This window comes from Anomaloglossus baeobatrachus, chromosome 2 (genome assembly GCF_048569485.1).
Source record: "Anomaloglossus baeobatrachus isolate aAnoBae1 chromosome 2, aAnoBae1.hap1, whole genome shotgun sequence".
Taxonomy (NCBI): Eukaryota; Metazoa; Chordata; class Amphibia; order Anura; family Aromobatidae; genus Anomaloglossus; species Anomaloglossus baeobatrachus.
In genome coordinates this window covers 763,728,489-763,751,253 of record NC_134354.1, presented here as the reverse complement: position 1 = coordinate 763,751,253, position 22,765 = coordinate 763,728,489, and the positions used below count along the sequence as shown (strand labels likewise).

The following is a 22,765-nucleotide window of genomic DNA, read 5'->3' as shown; positions in this document are numbered from 1 at the left end:
TGTTTCATTTCTTCTAAATGATATGGCATGGGCAGGGTTAAGTGGGCACATCTTACAGTAGGATTTGTTTTGCGGTCTTTCACACATTGAAGCATCAAAGAGTGTTTAACCCTATATTGACGAAGTGTTTTGATAAATCCAGTTCCATTTGGAAGCCATCAAATCAGCCTATTGGGTTAAACCAGAGACCCTTATGTCATTTGGTTTGCAGGAAGGAACTGTGAAGAAATGTTAGTTATTATGCGCCCTTCTTCTATACCACGCATTGTAGTTTTTATGCCTTTGCCTCCGTAAAAAAATAAATCTGGATCTTTTTATAAATTTAAAAGGGCAGGTATGATCCCGTACTAACTAAATATAGACTTAGGGAGAGTCATGTTTGATAAATACTTGGTTTAGAGTCCCATCATAGGCATGCCTTGTCGTGGCTGATGGGCTCTCATGGATTGGCCATTATGTGCACTAAGTACCTGCAATTTACAAGTATATTCCATATAGCAGACAAATGTCATAGATTACATTTTTGCACATCTTAGCCTTGTTTGTATGCTCTGCAGTCTCAGTAGTTTGCACCTGTTCACACTTTATTATATACAGCTCTGGCAAAAATTAAGAGACCACTGCAAAATTGTCAGTTTTTCTGATTTTTCTCTTTATAGGTATATTTGAGTAAAATGTAAAATTGTTTTTTTATTCATTTTATTGAATTTTTTATTTTTATTAATTTTTATCTAACAAAGTGTGTCTGTGTGTGTGTGTCTGTGTGTGTCTGTCCCCGGGATTGGCATCTACACCGTCGCAGCTACAGCCACAAAATTTTGCACACTCACACGTCTGGGCCCCAAGCATCATAGGTTATGTTTTGAGGGGACATTTTAACCCCGCGCTTTACAGTTATTCACCAAAAAAACCTGCCTCCATTAAAGCGAATAGAGCTGGGAGCCACAGTGCAGCCAGAACTTCAGAAGAATGCACAGCCACGCCCTTATATGGAATGTTGGCGTGTCACAATGCAGCCAGGGAAAGAGACAGACACAAAGAGACAGATTGACAGGGAAAGAGATAGACCAAGAGACAGAGACAGACACAGGGAAACAGACAGACAGGGAAATAAAGGGAAAGAGACAGACAGGGTAAAAGACAGACGGAGAAAGAGAGACAGACAGAGATATATACAGAGGGGGAGACAGACATTATAATGACATATCTATTTGTTTTGTGGTTTTTGTGTGCAGAATACATTTTTGTTAATACATTCTATTTTGTTAACAGCAGTTATTAACCCGGGCGAAGCCGGCTAGTACAGCTAGTTTATTATAAAGTACTGGCAACATGTCTCTGAATTTCCAAGTATAGTTAAAAAGGTAAAATAAAATGTCTCAAAAATGGACATAAAACTAACGCTTGTATCCTACCACGTTTGGCACCTGGATAATTTGCACTGTATCAGCCGCTAAAATAATTGTGTGCAAAGTAATTCTGCATTCATTGCTTAGCGATTACACTGAAATCCATTATGTTGCATCGCAGCAAAAAGCCAGCACCTGAATTTTTTGGTAAAGAAGGGTCAAAAGCCGTTACAGGCCACCCTCCCCCCCTAAGGATTGCTATGTGCTCATATGAAAACATTTTCCTTCAAAATTCAATAAAAAATATTATATATAAGGGTAACAAAGTAAGTTGAAACGACAAGGTTATGCTGCCCTCTTGTGGTAATAACTGCTCCATACAGCCACTTAAAGGGAATGTAGAGACAGAGACCCTGATCCAGCGATGTGTCACTTGCTGAGCTGTGTGCTGTCATTTTGATAAAATTAATGCTTCCTCTGCTGCAGATCTAGCAGTTATACAGAGCTCATGAATATGCTGGACTACCTGCAGTGTGCCAAGTAGTCCTGTAATGATAATCTCCTGCTGATTAAACAGTGATATCAAAGCTACACTATACAAGCCCAGTAAGTGACATCGCTGGAATCAGGATCTCTGCCCCTCCATTATGCTGCTTTCAGATTAGATGGCAAAAACCTGGTGACAGATTCCTTTTAACAACAACTTGAAACCTCCACACCCCCCCTCAAAAAAACAAGACACAGACAAAGGATAGGCACAAAATTTATTAAGAAAATAAGTTAGGCACTGTTTCTATAGGTATACATTGCATATGAAGTGCCTATAAAAAGTATTAGCGCCCCCAACCACTTATTTTTTTTTTTTTAGTGTATTGTCATGTAAAATACAGAAAACCACAGTGCATTTAATGGCATTTTTAAAGGCGGGAAATTAGTGAGGCAGACAACATGTCCGACTACTTTGAAGGAGCGGCCTCAAGACAGATGTAGGACACAGCAGCGGCATTATGGGATGGAATGTGACTCTTTACTTTTTTTGTGTGTGGAGAGTATATATATATATATATATATATTATACAGTGTCCACCCATATCCTGTCCACCGCCATTAACTTGAGACTGGCGGCAGCTATAGACATAGAAGTGGTGTCTAGGTATAGTAAAGTAGCCATGCGCTACACAATGAAACCACCTATAGCGCCACCTGGTGGAAAACAACGGAGTTAGCAATTTTATCTTGAAAACGGAACGAGAGAGAAAAAAAGTGAATTACAAAGTTGTAGGGTGTCATCAATTCAATACGAATCGACACCTTGCATACAGAAATGCTATGATTAGAACGTGTAAAACTCACAAGGCTGCGGACGTGAAGCGATACCTCATGGAGACCTTCCTACAAGTCATTGGGTATGGTGGCTGTGTGGAGTGGCCTCCGCTCACCTGACCTGACCCCATTGGACTTCTTTCTGTGAGGTCACATCAAACAGCCGGTGTATGCGACCCCTCCACAACATTGCAGGACCTACGACGACGTATCACAGAGGCTTGTGCAAACGTGTCACCTACCATATTGCACAGCGTGCAGCAAGATACAGTATGCTGTGCAGAGGCCAGATGTGCATTGCAGCTGACGGGGGCCACTTTGAGCATCAAAGTTAAATGAGCACCATATGCGCGACCAGCATTCAATGTTTTGGGGGGGGGTCATGGGTTTCATATCATAGCATTTCTGTATGGCAGGTGTCGATCCGTATTGAATTGACGATGCCCTACAACTTTGTAATTCACTTTTTCTCTACCTCGTTCCGTTTGAGATAAAAATGCTAACTCCGTTGTTTTCCACCAGGTGGCGCTATAGGTGGTTTCAATGCTTAGCACATGGCTACTTTACTATACCTAGACACCACTTCTATGCCTATAGCTGCCGCCGTTCTCAAGTTAATGGTGGTGGACACACTGTAAATATATACACACACACACACACACACACACATATATATACGGTACTGGTAACTAGTGATGAGCGGGCACTACCATGCTCAGGTGCTCAGTACTGGTAACTAGTGATGAGCGGGCACTACCATGCTCTGTACTGGAAAGGAGCAGGTTGGATGCGTGGACGGGTTTGATTCATGTATTGAGTATAATGGAAGTCAATGGAGAAGTCTAGCATTTCTCTTCCTGAAAGATGCTCGTGTTTCCCATTGACTTCCATTATGCTCGCTACTCAAGACCATCCGAGCCGCTAGTTTCGAGTACAGAGCATTGCAGTGCTCGCTCATCAGAGCTCCCGACCCGAATTCAACAGCCTCGTATGCAGATCAGAAACTGTAGAAGCACGGCGGAAGATGGAATGCAGCCTTCGGACAAACGTGGCCGATTTCTAGCACTAAGTACTGTGGCGGTCCCAATCATGTGAAGCAGGTATGGCAGAAGATGCTGGGTGAATGCAAAAGATGGTGGAGAGAAGAAATGTGCCAAGGTAGAAAAATCCAGGTGGAAAACCTGCTGCAGTCAACAAGAGACCTGCAGCACTTAGGAGAAGCAGGGTGAATGCAGCAGATTTTTTGCAGAAATAGCAGAACCAAGGGGGTGAATACTTATGCACTGGACTTTGCAGATTGGCTTATTGGAACTGGATTTAAAACACTGAATAAATGATGGCGTGGGCGTGAATACTTTTTAGAGGTACAGTGTCCACCAGAACAGTGATCTCCAGTAATCCACACTGCTTTTGTTATATTGTTATTTTAATAAGTGACCCCCTCATATAGATTATATATGCCGATGTATCCTGCACTACTTTCACGGGGCGACGCTCTACACCCCTCCTCACGTTCTGTCGCTCGGACCCAACAACCACCTAATAATACAGATTGTGCGGTAAGATCACCCCGGATTGGGGGATGACGAGGCGGTAATACTGGATCCCGGCAGACATGTTCTGCGTGTGCAAGGCAAAAAAATAGTAAAATTAGTCATATGTCACATGTAATAGTAAGGATGATGGGAGTGCTGTCCCCTCCACCCGTTCAGTCGCGAGACGTGACCACCATGTTCCGCTGAGGTTGGCAGTAACACGACGAGGCGGTGTACTCCACATCTCTGTAGATAGGGGGCGCCGTCACGCACAGGAATATAGAAATAAGTAGAGTGTAGTCCGATGCTGCATAGACTGTCAGGAGTCCTTGGAATGTATGGTCTTTCCGTCTCCTCCTCTTCTTCTACGGTTTCTTCTTGTTCGGTCATTGCCTCTTGGAAGATTCCACCATAATCACCGGCCACATCCCGTACAGGAACTGCTCAGGAGGAAGACCAGAGACAGGGATCAATGCAATTACCAGGTAAGACCTGTGCAAGGAGATCACCAGCGCCACACTAGTTTGCAGGTTGTGTGTGGTACTGCAGGTCAACCTTATTCACTTAAAGGGAACCGGTCACCAGTTTTTTTCAGTATTAAAACAAAGTGTCACCTTCTGCAGCTCCTGGGCTGCATTCTATGAAGGTGCACCTCGTTGCTGACCCCCCCTTGCAGACCCCAAAAAGAACTTTATAAAAGCTCACTGTTTCCTATGCAAATGACCTGTGTTGGCCAGATGGGCGGGCTCTATTTCTGCTCCTGTTCCCCACCTGCTGTTGTTCGCCGTCCACCTGTCATGAATGACGCCGCCATCATCATCACACTGCTGGCGAAGTCTCGCGCAGGCGCAGTTCGCTGTGCCCCCCTCGTGGGCCTGAGCAGAAAACGGTTTCGCGCGCGCCAGTGATGTATTTGCACAGGTGCGATATTATGGGCGGGTACGAGGATGACGCTGGGGAGGTCATGCACAGCACCACACAATATCGCGCCTGCGCAAATAAACCACTGGTGCTTGCGCTGCTCAGGCCCACGATAGGGGCACAGTGAACTGTGCCTGACCGAGACTTCGCCAGCAGCGTGATGATGACGGCGGCGTCATCCATGGTGGATGGCGAACAGCGGCAGGAGGGGGTTCATGAGCCGAAATAGAGCCCGCCCATCTGGCCAACACAAGTCATTTGCATAGGAAACGGTAAGCTTTTATAAAGTTTTTTGGGGTCTGCAAGAGGGGTCAGCAACAAGGTGCACCTTCATAGAATCCCAGGAGCTGCAGAAGGTGACACTATTGTTTTAATAGTGACAAAACTGGTGACCGGTTCCCTTTAAATAAAAATCAAAACTGCAATACCAGCCACAACCCATAGACAGGGGTGGCACTGTTTCTACAAGAATCAGCCATTACTGAGCTGTGTTAAGCATGTACTTACCTTCACCTTGGGCCGATATTTAAGGTACAGGGTCCGTGTATATAAGCTAAAAGAGACCATGGAAAAGCCAATTAAAAGAGGAGATCACAGCCCGATTATATACATTTGTCTCATTTATACACAGTGCATTTTACAATAAATTTGTTGCAAAACCTGCATGTTTAAGCAGTGTGCACACTGTATTTGGCTGCAGAAACATCAGCATTAATTCTGCATCTCTTGACAGAAATTTAGTACTTTTTTTGCATGCATTTTTTATGCATTCTGGGGTGGAAAAAACACTGCAAAATATATATAAAATTGAGAATTATTATATTACAATATTTTTTTTGCAAGTTTTCATTATATAAATTCATGAGAAATTAAAGATTAACTTGCAGTTAAAAAAATATTATATATTTTTATTTCCACTGCAATTGGAGTTTTTCATTCCTCAGTATTATATATAATGAAAAATTGCAAAATATATTTTTTTTGCAATTTTTCATTATATAAAACAGTGAAAAATGAAAAACTCCAATTGCACTTTAAATTATATATTTATTATTTTTTTTCCACCGCAATATGAGTTTCGCTTTAATTTCTCAGCATGTTATATAATGTATAATTGCGGCATTCAAAACTAAATCTTGTTCCAAAGAAAACAAACCCTCAAAGATATGTTGATAGGAAAAAAAAAAAAAAAAAAAAGAAGAAAAAATAAATAATACTGTATAATATAGAATTATTCGTCTTTAAAGAAGGGGAAAAAAAAAAATCTAAGAGTAATAATGAAAATTTACTGTGGCGGGAGGGGGGGGGGTCTTAAAACCGCATCCACATATATTACGTTTTTTTTAAAATTTGCTGTGTAGAACCCAAAGTAAAAACCTGCATCAATTCATCAGTGACAAGAAGAAGAAGGCACACATTACCTAAACAAGATGTGCAGGTAGGAGCCCAGTCCGGTCAGTATATGCCACCAGGCATGGAACTGCGTCACAGCCCCGAGGACGGGCGGCATCTTCTGTCTGACATCCCTGTAGAGAGAGACACGTTACTTCTCAGCAGTGCCAACCTCCTGTCCATGTAAACCCATATAGTCTACATCAGGACAACGAGGCAGTACTATCTGTGCCGACGTCTGTCAAAGAAGAGCAAACTGTACAAATATCATCGACTGGTAAGAACATATGTATGGTCAATGAAGAGATAGGAGGCAGCACTATCTGTGCCTCTATCGTGACAAAACATTACTCCATTGTAATTCCTATATATAGACAGATGAATAGAGACAGGGAGGCAGTACTGTCTGTGTTTATATAGGAATTACATCAGTACTGCTTTATTGTAATTATGGAGGCATAGATAGTACTGCCTCACTGTCTCTATCCAGATATTATGTAGGCACAGATCAGAAGTTTTGAAGTCTTCACCAGGAGAATTATGTAGTAACAGATAATACTGCCTCCTCATCTCTTTCTGTAGATTATGTAGGCACAGATAATAATAATAATATTTATTAATTTATATAGCCCTGTTAATTCCACAGAGCTTTACATACATTACATACATTGGCAACACTGTCCCCAATGGGGCTCACAATCTAGGTTCCCTATGAGTATGTATTTAAAGGTGTGGGAGAAAACCCACGCAAACAGAGGGAGAACATACAAACTCCTTGCAGATGGATAATACTGCCTCCTCATCTCTTTCTGTAGATTATGCAGGCACAGATAATACTGCCGCCTCCTCTCTTTCTGTAGATTATGAGGACACAGATAGCACTGCTTCCTCATCTGTTTCTGTAAGGGTACCGTCCCACTAAACGACGTACCAGCGATTCCAACCACGATATGACCTGGTCAGGATCGCTGGTGCGTCGCTACATGGTCGCTTAGGAGCTATCAGGTAGATCTCACCAGCGACTCGTGGAAGCGATGCTGCGCTTGGTAACCAAGGTAATTATCGGGTAACTAAGCAAAATGCTTTGCTTGGTTACCCGATATTTACACTGGTTACCAGCGCACACCGCTTAGCGCTGGTTCCCTGCACTCGTAGCCAGGGTACACATCGGGTTACTAAGCAACGCGCTTCGCTTAGTTACCCGATGTGTACTCTGGCTACGTGTGCAGGGAGCCAGTACTGGCAGTCTGAAAGCGGCATTCGCACAAGGGTTGTAAAGCTGCTAACCCACTATGCACGTTATTAGGCTTAATTAGAGCCATGTGTAGTTGGTTTTAGAAAATACAGCAGGACTGAACATGGGAGTGATCATTAATTAATGGGGTATTGCAATAGGCACGTTTGCACTTTATATATAACTCTTTACTGTGTATTTAATATTGATCACTGACATTTATTGATATTTGTGGTTATTTATAGTCAGATATTTATGCTGAATAGTATACATTTGATGATTGAAAATGTATTGTCTTATTTTGGCTCCGTTTGTCTGCTTCCACACTGGTGGTATTGTCCCTTTTTTATTATGTTTTTTTAAAAAAAAAAAATTCTTGAATAAAAAAAACATTGATTTTAAAATTATTATATTGAAAGGGTGTCATTTGATTCATATTTGTTTAGGTCTGGTAATAGACATAGAATATTGAATCTGTTTTGGATTAGATAATTCATAAAGACACAGCTACAATTGAGAGATTTTTGTAAATTATGTAGGCACAGACAGTACTGCCTTCCTGCCTTGTATTGTAAATGATGTAGGCACAGACAGTACTGCCTTCCTGCCTTTTATTGTAAATTATGTAGGCACAGACAGTACTGCCTTCCTGCCTTTTATTGTAAATTATGTAGGCACAGACAGTACTGCCTTCCTGCCTTTTATTGTAAATTATGTAGGCACAGACAGTACTGCCTTCCTGCCTTTTATTGTAAATTATGTAGGCACAGACAGTACTGCCTTCCTGCCTTTTATTGTAAATGATGTAGGCACAGACAGTACTGCCTTCCTGTCTAATTGTAAATGAAGTAGGCACAGACAGTACTGTGTCTTTTCTTGTGAATTATTTCAGCACAAAATAAAAAAAAAAATATAAAAAAAAAATTTGTAATTCAATATATAATTTCTCTTGAAACTTTGTTGTGATTGCAGTAACATCTTTCAGAAGTGTTCGCATTGTCCCTCACGAGAAGCCTCTGAGCGAGTCTTGAGAAAACACTTTACATTCATTCACAATGACGACCGATCAGGTAAATCTTTGACGCGCGTCAGACACACGTTGTTCCCAATAAGAGGCTTCGTCACATGCATCCACCACAGGCTCCTTACCTCCAGGTATCGCAGAAAATGTTGTCCACGTTCCAGAGCAAAAATCCAATTAAAAAAAGTCCTAAGGAAGTGTAGGCCAGGCCCCTCAGCCACGGGTACACCCTGCAAGAAGACACGGGGAGTAAGAAAACGGCGAGGAAGCAAAGGGAGAGCAAGCTCACAGACAGCTCGCCTCCAGGATGACAAGCATAACCGCAGAAAACACTGAACTTTATATTTTTATCTAACCCTTTGTCTGCCATCATGTGAGTAATTTGTCATTCATAGCAAAGGGTATAAAGTAGAGGGAAGCCAAATGAAAAGGACCCAGGTCCAGCGGATGAGTGGTTGCCAGACTAGAGCCCTTGTAGTCTCATCCTACCAGGATCCTCACCAGCTCTATGGCTTGGCAGTTGTGCCACGACATGCCATGTATGACATATGCCGGCCCCCTGCATTTGATGCAGGTTCGCACGCCGAGCCCACATTTTTCCCGGCAGATGATGGCTGAGATATTGAGCCATCATCTGCCTCTAACAGCCGCGGGTGGAGGAAAGCTCTGTCCTCCAGCCATTAACCTGTGACAGAAGCTTTTACAGAGCGCCTAACGCTCATCAGCACAACTGCGGGACGCTGATGGTTGCCATAAACGATAGGTGTCTCCTGAAGATCCCTGTGTCTCATCTAGATACTCCTGTGAAAATCATCCTGTGGCCAGCGTTCATAGGAGACCGTGAATTCTACTATATACAGCAATACTGTAGCACTGCTGTATATAGCAAAAGCAATCAGATGATCGCCGGTTCAAGCCTCCTAAAGAGAGTTACAAATCTAGTTAAAAAGGTAAAATAAAATCTCAAATCTATATATTAGTTTCTTTTTTCGCCTTCATATTTCAGACATTTTATTTAACCTTTTTTTAACAGTATTTGGGTTATACATCATTATTACAGCGCCATTTATTCCATGGCGCTTTACAAGTGAAGGAGGGTATACGTACAACAATAATTAACAGTACAAAACAGACTGGTATAGGAGGAGAGAGGACCCTGCCCGCGAGGGCTCACAGTCTACAGGGAATGGGTGATGGTACAATAGGTGAGGACAGAGCTGGTTGCTCAGTGGTGTACTGGACTGAGGGCTATTGTAGGTTGTAGGCTTGTTGGAAGAGATGGGTCTTCAGGTTCCTCTTGAAGCTTCCATGGTAGGTGAGAGTCTGATGTGCTGAGGTAGGACGTTCCAGAGTATGGGGGATGCGCGGGAGAAATCTTGTACACGATTGTGGGAAGAGGAGATAAGAGAGGAGCAGAGAAGGAGATCTTGTGAGGATCTGAGGTTGCGTGCAGGTAGGTACTGGGAGACTAGGTCACAGATGTATGGAGGAGACAGGTTGTGGATGGCTTTGTATGTCATGGTTAATGTTTTGAACTGGAGTCGTTGGGCGATGGGAAGCCAGTGAAGGGATTGGCAGAGTGGCGAGGCTGGGGAGTAGCGAGGGGAGAGGTGGATTAAGCGGGCCGCAGAGTTTAGGATAGATTGGAGGGGTTCAAGAGTGTTGGGAGGCAGGCCAGAGAGCAGGAGGTTGCAGTAGTCCAGGCAGGAGATAATGAGGGCATGTACTAATGTTTTTGCTGATTCTTGGTTAAGGAAAGCACGGATCCGGAAGATATTTTTGAGTTGTAGTCTGCATGTGGTGAAGAGGGCTTGGATGTGTGGCTTGAAGGATAGAGCAGAGTTGAGGGTTACTCCAAGGGTGGTCGAAATATACAGGGTAGTCCAAAAGTAGGTGGACAGTATGTGTAATAGGGTTATGCAGGGGGAGATTTATCAAACATTGTGTAAAGTGAAACTGACTCAGTTGTCCTTCGCGACCAATCAGATTCCACTTTTCATTCTTCACAGACTCTTTGGAAAATGAAAGGTGGAATCTGATTGGTTGCTAAGGCCAACTGAGTCAGTTTCACAGATCCAGTTTTCACAGATAATTTAAATACAGATCAAAGAAATGGATTTGAAAAGAGTATTGGAAATCTCAAAATGCTGAAACCGTTAGAGCAAATTGGGTTGAAACATTTGGTGCTCGAGCCCCAAAAAGACAAACCATTTACCGCATTCGTGACAAATTCGATGCCACTGGCTACATCCTTAATGCTCCAGAAACCGGTCGACCCAAAACAGCCTGTACAGAAAATAAGAAACAACTTGTTGCTGAAACATCTGTCCAGAGTCCAAAAAAGTCCCCAGAAGAGTCTCTTTAGAATTGGGAATTTCACGAGCTTCAATTATGCAAATCCTGAAGTCTATTGGGTGGAAGCTTATCTATCGTCCATGTCCAATTCATGCTTTACTGGAGGATGATCCAGACAGGCAGCTGTGATTTAGTGAGATTATGCTTGACGAAACTGAAGAAAATCCAATAATTTTAGATATTATGTGGAGGGATGAAGCTTCTTTCAAATTATCCGGCCATATTAGCACATAATTGTACTTACTGGTATAATGAGAACAAGCATTTAACATTAGAGCCTGGTGTCAATGTTTGGGGTGGTATTTCAAGTTTTGGTGTTTTAGGACCAATATTTTTTTGATGGAACAGTCACAGGAGCCTCTCCAGGTCTCCGTCTAACCATTAGATGACCAGGTGTTGGGCAAAGCTGAAAATTAGACTCATCAGAGAAGATTACCTTACTCCAGTCCTCTATGGTCCAATCCTTATGGTCCTTGGCAAACTTCAGCCTGGCTCTCCTTTTGCTTCTCATTGATGAAAGGCTTTTTTTCTAGCTTTACAAGACTTGAGCCCTGCTTCTAGGAGCCTGTAACGAACTGTTCTTGCCGTGCACTTCACCCCAGCTGCCATTTGTCATTCCTTTTGTAGGTCACTTGATGTCATCCTGCGGTTGCTGAGTGACATTCGAATAAGATGACGGTCATCTCGGTCAGTGGAAAGTCTCTTTTGTGACGCCCTGGTAAAACCAGCTAGTCACAGAAAGAGTTAATCCTCCTTGGCAGCTGCACAATCCCCACACAGATGTACAGCAGCAAATCAGACCCTACTGACCCCCTCCCAAGGAAAAGGGAGGGGGCGAAAGGAGTTAAGGAAGTGACAGAGCAGAATTTAGTTCAGTTGTGCTGTAGTCAGGGGAAAGCCGACAGGGGAGGCTTGCGGCTCCCCAGAGAAAGTGGTAGCCGGGTTTGGAGCCCTGGACTACCGGACTAGGTGGCTGTGAGGGCCACAGGCGACGGAGATCTGGCAGCAGGGAACCTGAGGCGACCGGGACAGGGTTGTAGCCCACCGGTGCTGGGAGAGGGACCCAATCCGGAGGCCATTCAAACAGACTAGTCCAGACAAGAGAGAGATAGACAGAGTGTGGAAGGAAGGGCCCCTGGCTGTACATCTGGGTGTGGGACTCGAAGACACCCGCCAACGGTGACCGGCCATTTGGCAAGTTGGTTTACAAAGGACTCTGTTTTCTGACTACACACACATCAGCCTAGCTTCATTCAACACCAAGACAACCGAACTGAGTTTCCTGCTCCCTGCAATCCCTGCCACCACCACAACTCCCAATTGGGCCCCGGGACTACAACTCCCATACCCGTGGAGGGGATCCCACCTTGCTGCCCCACACCATCAGTCCTGGGCACGGTCCCCAGAGGCAGCGGCGGTGCCACCATCTCATCACCGCAACCCACGGGTGGAGTCACAGACAATCCTCCTTTACATATTCCCCTTTTGTTGTGACCCGTTCTGTGATCCCAGGCTCCACGCCATTGTGATACCTCTAGAAGCGACCCCATTGGCCCGGCTCTGAGTACCCCCTATCCCTGGGCGACACACTTTCGCCCTCTGCCGGTCTGTAGCTTTGTTGTACCCAATGTCTGCTGCTTGACATTGCTGTAATGGACTGCCGTCTTAGAAATTTTAAGGATGGAGGCAACATGACTCTCGCTGTGTCCCTCCGCTAGTAAAGCCAGAATTGAGCCCTTCTTTTCCTCACTCAAGACTTTTCTTTTCAACTCCTTTGGAATGGTTACATTATTTTTTCATTATATCTTTTGGGTTACTAGCACTTGTTTTGCCATAAAGCTTGTCCTATTGCAAGAGGATTGTGAAGACCACAGCAGTGTTTGTTATACTGTGTTTTGTTCCCTTGTTAAATAAGATTTGGATCAGATGATCACCTAATCAGAAGCTCATTAAGTAGAATGAGGTGGAATTCAACTGACACTGGAATGGCTGTCAGACACTTCGAGAAGCTGATTTTTATAAAACTGCAGTGGTCTCGTAATTTTTGAAAGTGCTATATACAGTGTGTCCCCCCATATCCTCTCCACCGCCATTAACTTGAGAACGGCGGCAGCTATAGGCATAGAAGTGGTGTCTAGGTATAGTAAAGTATCCATGCGCTACGCAATGAAACCCCCTATAGCGCCACCTGGTGGAAAACAACGGAGTTAGCAATTTTAGCTCAAATAGAGAAAAAAAGTGAATAACAAAGTTGTAGGGCATCATCAATTCAATACGAATCGACACCTTGCATACAGAAATGCTATGATATGAAAACCCATGATCCCCCAAAACATTGAATGCTGGTCACGCATATGGCGCTCATTTAACTTTGATGCTCAAAGTGTCCCCCGTGAGCTGCAATGCACATCTGGGCTCTGCACAGCATACTGTATCTTGCTGCATGTTGTGCAATATGGTAGGTGACACGTTTGCACAAGCATCTGTCATACGTCGTCGTAGGTCCTGCAATGTTGGTGGAGGGGTCGCATACACCTGCTGTTTGATGTGACCTCACAGAAAGACGTCCAATGGGGTCAGGTCAGGTGAGCGTGGAGGCCACACAGCCACCATACCCAATGACTTGTAGGAAGGTCTCCATGAGGTATCGCTTCACGTCCGCAGCCTTGTGAGTTTTACACGTTCTAATCATAGCATTTCTGTATGCAAGGTGTCGATTCGTATTGAATTGATGATGCCCTACAACTTTGTAATTCACTTGTTTTCTCTCTCGTTCCGTTTTCAAGATAAAAATGCTAACTCCGTTGTTTTCCACCAGGTGGGGCTATAGGTGGTTTCATTGCGTAGCACATGGCTACTTTACTATACCTAGACACCACTTCTATGCCTATAGCTGCCGCCGTTCTCAAGTTAATGGCGGTGGACACATTGTATATATACATATATTATATATATATTTTTTGTCCCTCTGGTGTTCAGACCAGCAGGTGTCAGGCCTTACCAGGTAACTATATACACAGATCGAAGGACAAGGAAGCCCACCAGCACTCCGTACATCACCTGAGGAGGGAGAAGACACAAGGAGATCATTTCACACAGCCAATCCTGCGAGATCACGGTCATGTCTCAGCCCCACCGCTGCCATTTGCACACATAATCCATAGGCATCACTAAAACCACAAACCGATGGTGCCATAGTTACAGGGAGGGCAGACCTCTCCATGCCTGCTCTCCTATAGAAGCCACAGCAGTGGGGAGAGGCTCCTGCTGCAGCCACAGATAGGTCTTATGCAGTGTTTTTAGGGAGGAGGAGGGGAAAGGTCTCAATTAAAAGGGAATCTGTCTCCAGGATATATTGCAGCAAACACTCCCCTGTGAGAATTTAGGTGACTGCAGGTTTTTAGTCACCGTCATATAGGTCTTTGTACTATTGCATAATCCATATCCAAAATTAATTTTCTTCCTTGTTTTCTGCTCTTCCCAGGTAAAGATATGATACGTGGCTCAATGTGACCTTCAGGCTTCCTCCACCATGCTTTACACTACAGCACTATCCCATTAGAACACAGCCATTATCAGTGACTGTATTTTATGGTAGTGTGAAGTCTACCTGTGGTCCCAGAGACTAATTCTTCTGCAATTTCCACCATGCTTTACACTACAGCTCTTAAGGCTTGAGGAAATTTTACAACTGTCCCCTGTCTTACCCAAAGCTGTCTCCCCACCATGCTTTACACTACAGCCCTTGTCCATTAGGACACAGCCATGATACGCGGTTGAATAAAGCCTAAGGTAATCTTACATCTGTCCCCTGCCTTATCCAAGGCTGACTCTCCACCATGCTTTACAATACGGTTCTACTCCCTTACGGTACAGTCATGATCAAGAGAAGCTTTTAAGCTGCAATGTCTATTGAAGTTTAAAAGGTATTAGGAAACTGACTTCTCGTTTTATCAGTCATAGGCTGCTACTGACTATCTACCATGCTTTACACTGCAGTACTACTCCATTAGGGCACAATCATGACATGACTCTTAGCAGCAATTGAAATCTGCACTATACCTAGTGTCTCAGGCTGCTGCCGTCTCCCCCGCCATGCTTTATACTGCAGCTCTGCCTCACCATTGCATAAAGTGACGATTTCTACTACAGATATGATCAGTAAGTCTTACCTGATGGAATACCGGCTCCTTCCATAGTAAGTAAACCTTACATAGCAAAAAAAAAATATATAGGTATTAGTAATGAAAGCATTAAATTTCATCCAGGTACTAAACCTCAAGTAACAGAGCTCAATTAGTTAAACAGGTTACTAATGTAAGTGAATGAGAGCCAGAAGGGGATCCACTGAAAGCTTATCCTAGGATTTAAACAATGCAGTTCATGCCAAATGCCACTAGAGGGAGCCATCAACACAGTCTACATGCACGAGCCTTATATAATCATGGCACCAATCAATCAATACCCCTTCCTTCCTTGCCCATTGATGACAATAATCCCCTCACTTACTGTAGTTACTATCACACTGAAAAGCATTAATAGGACGAGCAGCAAATAATTATAAGAGTTTCTGTTCTTGAAACATTCATATCTGAAAAAAGAGAAAAAGCAGAAAGTCACAAAGTGCAAGATACAGGCTGATCCGAAGAGAGCGGTACTGCCACCCCGAGGATATAAGGTAGTACTGCAAGAGTCAGATCCTCACAGCTAACCAGGGAGCGTCTGGTCATTGTGGATGAACACACATAATCTGATCACTAGAGGGCAGCAGAGCTGCAGCAATCGGAATGATCAATCAGAGCTTATGGGATCAGATGGGGACCGGATAAGTGTTTTCCTCTGCTTCTTCAGAAAAGTCAAATTTTTTTTTTTCATTGGCACAGTCTTATCAGGACTTTGTATTATTTAATAGCACCATGTCATTCAGCATAATATAGTGGCAAAAAAAAAAGAAAACGGTGATTAAATATAAAATACCATCCCGAGGCTTTTGCTTTTATGGTCTTTATTTTACAGTCAAAATTAATATTTGGGTAAGTTAATATAATTCTTATGCGTTACTACTTTTTTATTCCCCATCTGGGAGAGATTTAGCTATTATTAATACAAATTGGTGTGCATGTAACTTTGATTTGCTATAATATTTTTGGGGATATGATCTGACGGGAAATAAGCAATTTTGTCACTATATATGTGTTTGTAATAATATAAAAAAAATATATTTTTATTTTTTAACAAATATTTTAATGTTAATTATCTGTAAAAAAAACTTATATTATATTCGAATATATATATATATATATATATATATATATATATATATATATATATATATATATTTATACACACATACATAAATATATATGTCGTACAAACCAAAAGTTTGGACACACCTCATTCAAAGTTTTCTTTATTTTCATGACTCTGAAAATTGTAGATTCACATTGAAGACATCAAAACTATGAATTAAAACATGTGGAATGAAATACTTAAAGTGTGAAACAACTAGAAATACGTCTTATATTCTAGGTTCTTCAAAGTAGCCACCTTTTGCTTTGATTACTGCTTTGCACACTCTTGGCATTCTCTTGATGAGCTTCAAGAGGTAGTCACCGGAAATGGTTTTCCAACAGTCTTGAAGGAGTTCCCAGAGATGCTTAGCACTTGTTGGCCCTTTTGCCTTCACTCTGCGGTCCAGCTCACCCCAAACCATCTCGATTGGGTTCAGGTCTGGTGACTGTGGAGGCCAGGTCATCTGGAGTAGCACCCCATCACTCTCCTTCTTAGTCAAATAGCCCTTACACAGCCTGGAGGTGTGTTTGGGGTCATTGTCCTGTTGAAAAATAAATGATGGTCCAACTAAACGCAAACCGGATGGAATAGCACGCCGCTGCTAGATGCTGTGGTAGCCATGCTGGTTCTGTATGCCTTCAATTTTGAATAAATACCCAACAGTGTCACCAGCAAAGCACCCCCACACCATCACACCTCCTCCTCCATGCTTCACGGTGGGAACCAGCCATGTAGAGTCCATCCATTCACCTTTTCTATAAAGACACGGTGGTTGGATCCAAAGACCTCAAATTTGGACTCATCAGACCAAAGCACAGATTTCCACTGGTCTAATGTCCATTCCTTGTGTTCTTTAGCCCAAACAAGTCTCTTCTGCTTGTTGCCTGTCCTTTGCAGTGGTTTCCTATCAGCTATTTACCATGAAGGCTGCTGCACAGAGTCTCCTCTTAACAGTTGTTCTAGAGATGAGAAGGTGTGTCCAAACCTTTGGTCTGTAATGTACATACATAGCCATATATACATACTTACATACACACACAACCTATATATACACAAACATTTATATTTTTGTACAGATATAGATTTTTGTAACATTTAATTTTACAGATATTTTTTTAATTTGTTAGTCAAAAAAAAAATGTTTTAGTTAAACATTTAAAATTTTTAATATATATATATATATATATATATATATATATATATATATATATATATATATATATGCACATACATACATTTACTTCTCGTTTAAAACGTTTTCTTTATTACAGGTAAAGGACATTCGTGATAATGTGGTGCCACAAATATGTACATTATATTCGTTACATTTATAAGGGGAGTATTTTGTTTTATTCATTTATTTGTTTTCTTTAAATGTTATATTTTATTCCAAATGCCTAAGTGAATTTGCAGTTGCATTACTGCTGGTACAATATACTGGTATACGTCCGCAGTATCTTACCAAACTCCCATTAAGCCCGGCCTGATGACAGCCTATCTAGGATCACTATCTGTCTAACCACTTAGACGCCAAGGTTGAAGTAGACCGTAGCACCTAAGGGGTTACAGTCTAATTACGCCAGCAATGTTGTGATTTTCGGGTGTACGCCCATATACCACATAATGTGTAACTTACAGACAGTAGACGAAGACGCTGCAGCCGTAGATCATGGGCAGCTCATCCAGGAGCTACAAGGAAAATTATTATTAATTAGATATTTTAATATTACTCCTTATTACGACTCCGCCTGATCTAGAAGTAAATGTGTCAGTCTACTACAATGTCTCCATAGAGAAAGATTATGTATAGTTACATAAAAAGTTGGTAAATACCACATGTCTTACAGAGGCCACCATATATGATATAAAGGATATTTGGCCATAAAATGCTGAACATGAACTCTGCTACAGATCATCAGGAATCAGGACTCAATTCCGTATTAAAACTGACAATACTGATAACCTGTCCATCCCCGAGATCACAGAGAGTGATCATATTACACTATCCACAGGTTCAGTAATGAACCGGAAAGATGCAGGAAACAGGAGAGTGATTTATCCAGAGAAATTCCAGAGATTGTTACACATCAAGAAAACTGAATGTAAAAGCCACAAACATGTACAAGAATATACCTACTATAATACTGCCCCTATGTGCAAGAATATAACTACTATAATACTGCTCCTATATACAAGAATATAACTACTATAATACTGCTCCTATCTACAAGAATATAACTACTATAATACTGCCCCTATGTACAAGAATATAACTACTATAATACTGCTCCTATGTACAAGAATATAACTACTATAATACTGTCCCCTATGTACAAGAATATACCTACTATAATACTGCCCCTATGTGCAAGAATATAACTACTATAATACTGCTCCTATATACAAGAATATAACTACTATAATACTGCTCCTATCTACAAGAATATAACTACTATAATACTGCCCCTATGTACAAGAATATAACTACTATAATACTGCTCCTATGTACAAGAATATAACTACTATAATACTGCCCCTGTGTACAAGAGTATAACTACTATAATACTGCCCCCTATGTACAAGAATATAACTACTATAATACTGCTCCTATGTACAAGAATATAACTACTATAATACTGCTCCTATATACAAGAATATAACTACTATAATACTGCTCCTATCTACAAGAATATAACTACTATAATACTGCCCCTATGTACAAGAATACAACTACTATAATACTGCTCCTATGTACAAGAATATAACTACTATAATACTGCTCCTATGTACAAGAATATAACTACTATAATACTGCCCCTGTGTACAAGAGTATAACTACTATAATACTGCCCCCTATGTACAAGAATATAACTACTATAATACTGCTCCTATCTACAAGAATATAACTACTATAATACTGCCCCTATGTACAAGAATATAACTACTATAATACTGCTCCTATGTACAAGAATATAACTACTATAATACTGCTCCTATCTACAAGAATATAACTACTATAATACTGCCCCTATGTACAAGAATATAACTACTATAATACTGCTCCTATATACAAGAATATAACTACTATAATACTGCCCCTATGTACAAGAGTATAACTACTATAATACTGCCCCCTATGTACAAGAATATAACTACTATAATACTGCTCCTATGTACAAGAATATAACTACTATAATACTGCCCCCTATGTACAAGAATATAACTACTATAATACTGCTCCTATGTACAAGAATATAACTACTATAATACTGCCCCCTATGTACAAGAATATACCTACTATAATACTGCTCCTATATACAAGAATATAACTACTATAATACTGCTCCTATCTACAAGAATATAACTACTATAATACTGCCCCCTAGTACAAGAATATAACTACTATAATACTGCCCCCTATGTACAAGAATATAACTACTATAATACTGCTCCTATGTACAAGAATATAACTACTATAATACTGCCCCCTATGTACAAGAATATAACTACTATAATACTGCCCCCTATGTACAAGAATATAACTACTATAATACTGCCCCCTATGTACAAGAATATAACTACTATAATACTGCCCCCTATGTACAAGAATATAACTACTATGATACTGCCCCCTATGTACAAGAATATAACTACTATAATACTGCCCCCTATGTACAAGAATATAACTACTATAATACTGCCCCTATGTGCAAGAATATAACTACTATAATACTGCTCCTATCTACAAGAATATAACTACTATAATACTGCCCCTATGTGCAAGAATATAACTACTATAATACTGCTCCTATCTACAAGAATATAACTACTATAATACTGCTCCTATGTACAAGAATATAACTACTATAATACTGCCCCTATGTACAAGAATATAACTACTATAATACTGCTCCCTATATACAAGAATATAACTACTATAATACTGCCCCCTATATACAAGAATATAACTACTATAATACTGCTCCTATCTACAAGAATATAACTACTATAATACTGCCCCTATGTACAAGAGTATAACTACTATAATACTGCCCCCTATGTACAAGAATATAACTACTATAATACTGCTCCTATGTACAAGAATATAACTACTATAATACTGCCCCCTATGTACAAGAATATAACTACTATAATACTGCTCCTATGTACAAGAATATAACTACTATAATACTGCCCCCTATGTACAAGAATATAACTACTATAATACTGCCCCTATGTACAAGAATATAACTACTATAATACTGCCCCCTATATACAAGAATATAACTACTATAATACTGCTCCTATATACAAGAATATAACTACTATAATACTGCTCCCTATGTACAAGAATATAACTACTATAATACTGCTCCTATGTACAAGAATATAACTACTATAATACTGCTCCTATGTACAAGAATATAACTACTATAATACTGCTCCTATGTACAAGAATATAACTACTATAATACTACCCCTATGTACAAGAATATAACTACTATAATACTACCCCTATGTACAAGAATATAACTACTATAATACTGCTCCTATATATAAGAATATAACTACTATAATACTGCCCCCTATGTACAAGAATATAACTACTATAATACTGCTCCTATGTACAAGAATATAACTGCTATAATACTACCCCTATGTACAAGAATATAACTACTATAATACTGCTCCTATGTACAAGAATATAACTACTATAATACTACCCCTATGTACAAGAATATAACTACTATAATACTGCCCCTATGCACAAGAATATAACTACTATAATACTGCCCCTATGCACAAGAATATAACTACTATAATACTGCTCCTATGTACAAGAATATAACTACTATAATACTGCCCCTATGTACAAGAATATAACTACTATAATACTGCCCCTATGTACAAGAATATAACTACTATAATACTGCTCCTATGTACAAGAATATAACTGCTATAATACTACCACCTATGTACAAGAATATAACTACTATAATACTGCACCTATGTACAAGAATATAACTACTATAATAATGCCCCCATGTACAAGAATATAACTACTATAATACTGCCCCTACGTACAAGAATATAACTACTATAATACTGCTCCTATCTACAAGAATATAACTACTATAATACTGCCCCTATGTACAAGAATATAACTACTATAATACTGCTCCTATGTACAAGAATATAACTGCTATAATACTACCACCTATGTACAAGAATATAACTACTATAATACTACCCCTATGTACAAGAATATAACTACTATAATACTGCTCCTATGTACAAGAATATAACTACTATAATACTGCCCCTACGTACAAGAATATAACTACTATAATACTGCTCCTATCTACAAGAATATAACTACTATAATACTGCCCCTATGTACAAGAATATAACTACTATAATACTGCCCCTATGTACAAGAATATAACTATGATATTACTGCTCCTATCTACAAGAATATAACTGCTATAATACTACCCCTATGTACAAGAATATAACTACGATACTACCCCTATGTACAAGAATATAACTACTATAATACTACCCCTATGTACAAGAATATAACTACGATAATACCCCTATGTACAAGAATATAACTACGATAATACTACTCCTATCTACAAGAATATAACTGCTATAATACTACCCCTATGTACAAGAATATAACTACGATAATACTGCTCCTATGTACAAGAATATAACTACTATAATACTACCCCTATGTACAAGAATATAACTGCTATAATACTGCTCCTATGTACAAGAATTTAACTACTATAATACTGCCCCCTATGTACAAGAATATAGCTACTATAATACTGCCACTATGTACAAGAATATAACTACTATAATACTGCACCTTATGTACAAGCATATAACTACTATAATACTGCCCCTATGCACAAGAATATAACTGCTATAATACTACCCCTATGTACAAGAATATAACTACTATAATACTGCTCCTATGTACAAGAATATAACTACTATAATACTGCCCCCTATGTACAAGAGTATAACTGCTATAATACTGCCCCTATGCACAAGAGTATAACTACTATTATACTGCTCACAATGTACAAGAATATAACTACTATAATACTGCCCCTGTGTACAAGAATATAACTACTATAATACTGCTCCTATGTAGAAGAATATAACTACTATAATACTGCACCTTATGTACAAGAATATAACTACTATAATACTGCCTCTATGTACAAGAATATAACTACTATAATACTGCTCCTATGTACAAGAATATAACTACTATAATACTGCTCCTATGTACAAGAATATAACTGCTATAATACTGCTCCTATGT

The 22,765-nt window shown here is 40.3% G+C and overlaps 1 protein-coding gene across 1 annotated transcript in view; it reads right to left on the bottom strand.

The window, feature by feature from the left end:
• Nucleotides 1-3,245: 3,245 nt before the first annotated feature.
• ACER3 (alkaline ceramidase 3) overlaps nucleotides 3,246-22,765 on the bottom strand; it is a 37,434-nt gene continuing 17,914 nt past the window's right edge. Inside the window, exons 4-11 of the mRNA XM_075337500.1 lie at nucleotides 18,059-18,111; nucleotides 15,640-15,721; nucleotides 15,303-15,338; nucleotides 14,132-14,190; nucleotides 8,904-9,005; nucleotides 6,550-6,654; nucleotides 5,636-5,681; nucleotides 3,246-4,647 (exon numbers count right to left, since the gene is read on the bottom strand). Coding sequence (XP_075193615.1) covers nucleotides 4,594-4,647; nucleotides 5,636-5,681; nucleotides 6,550-6,654; nucleotides 8,904-9,005; nucleotides 14,132-14,190; nucleotides 15,303-15,338; nucleotides 15,640-15,721; nucleotides 18,059-18,111 — 537 coding nt within the window. The 3' untranslated portion in view covers nucleotides 3,246-4,593. The remainder of the gene's footprint in view (nucleotides 4,648-5,635; nucleotides 5,682-6,549; nucleotides 6,655-8,903; nucleotides 9,006-14,131; nucleotides 14,191-15,302; nucleotides 15,339-15,639; nucleotides 15,722-18,058; nucleotides 18,112-22,765) is intronic.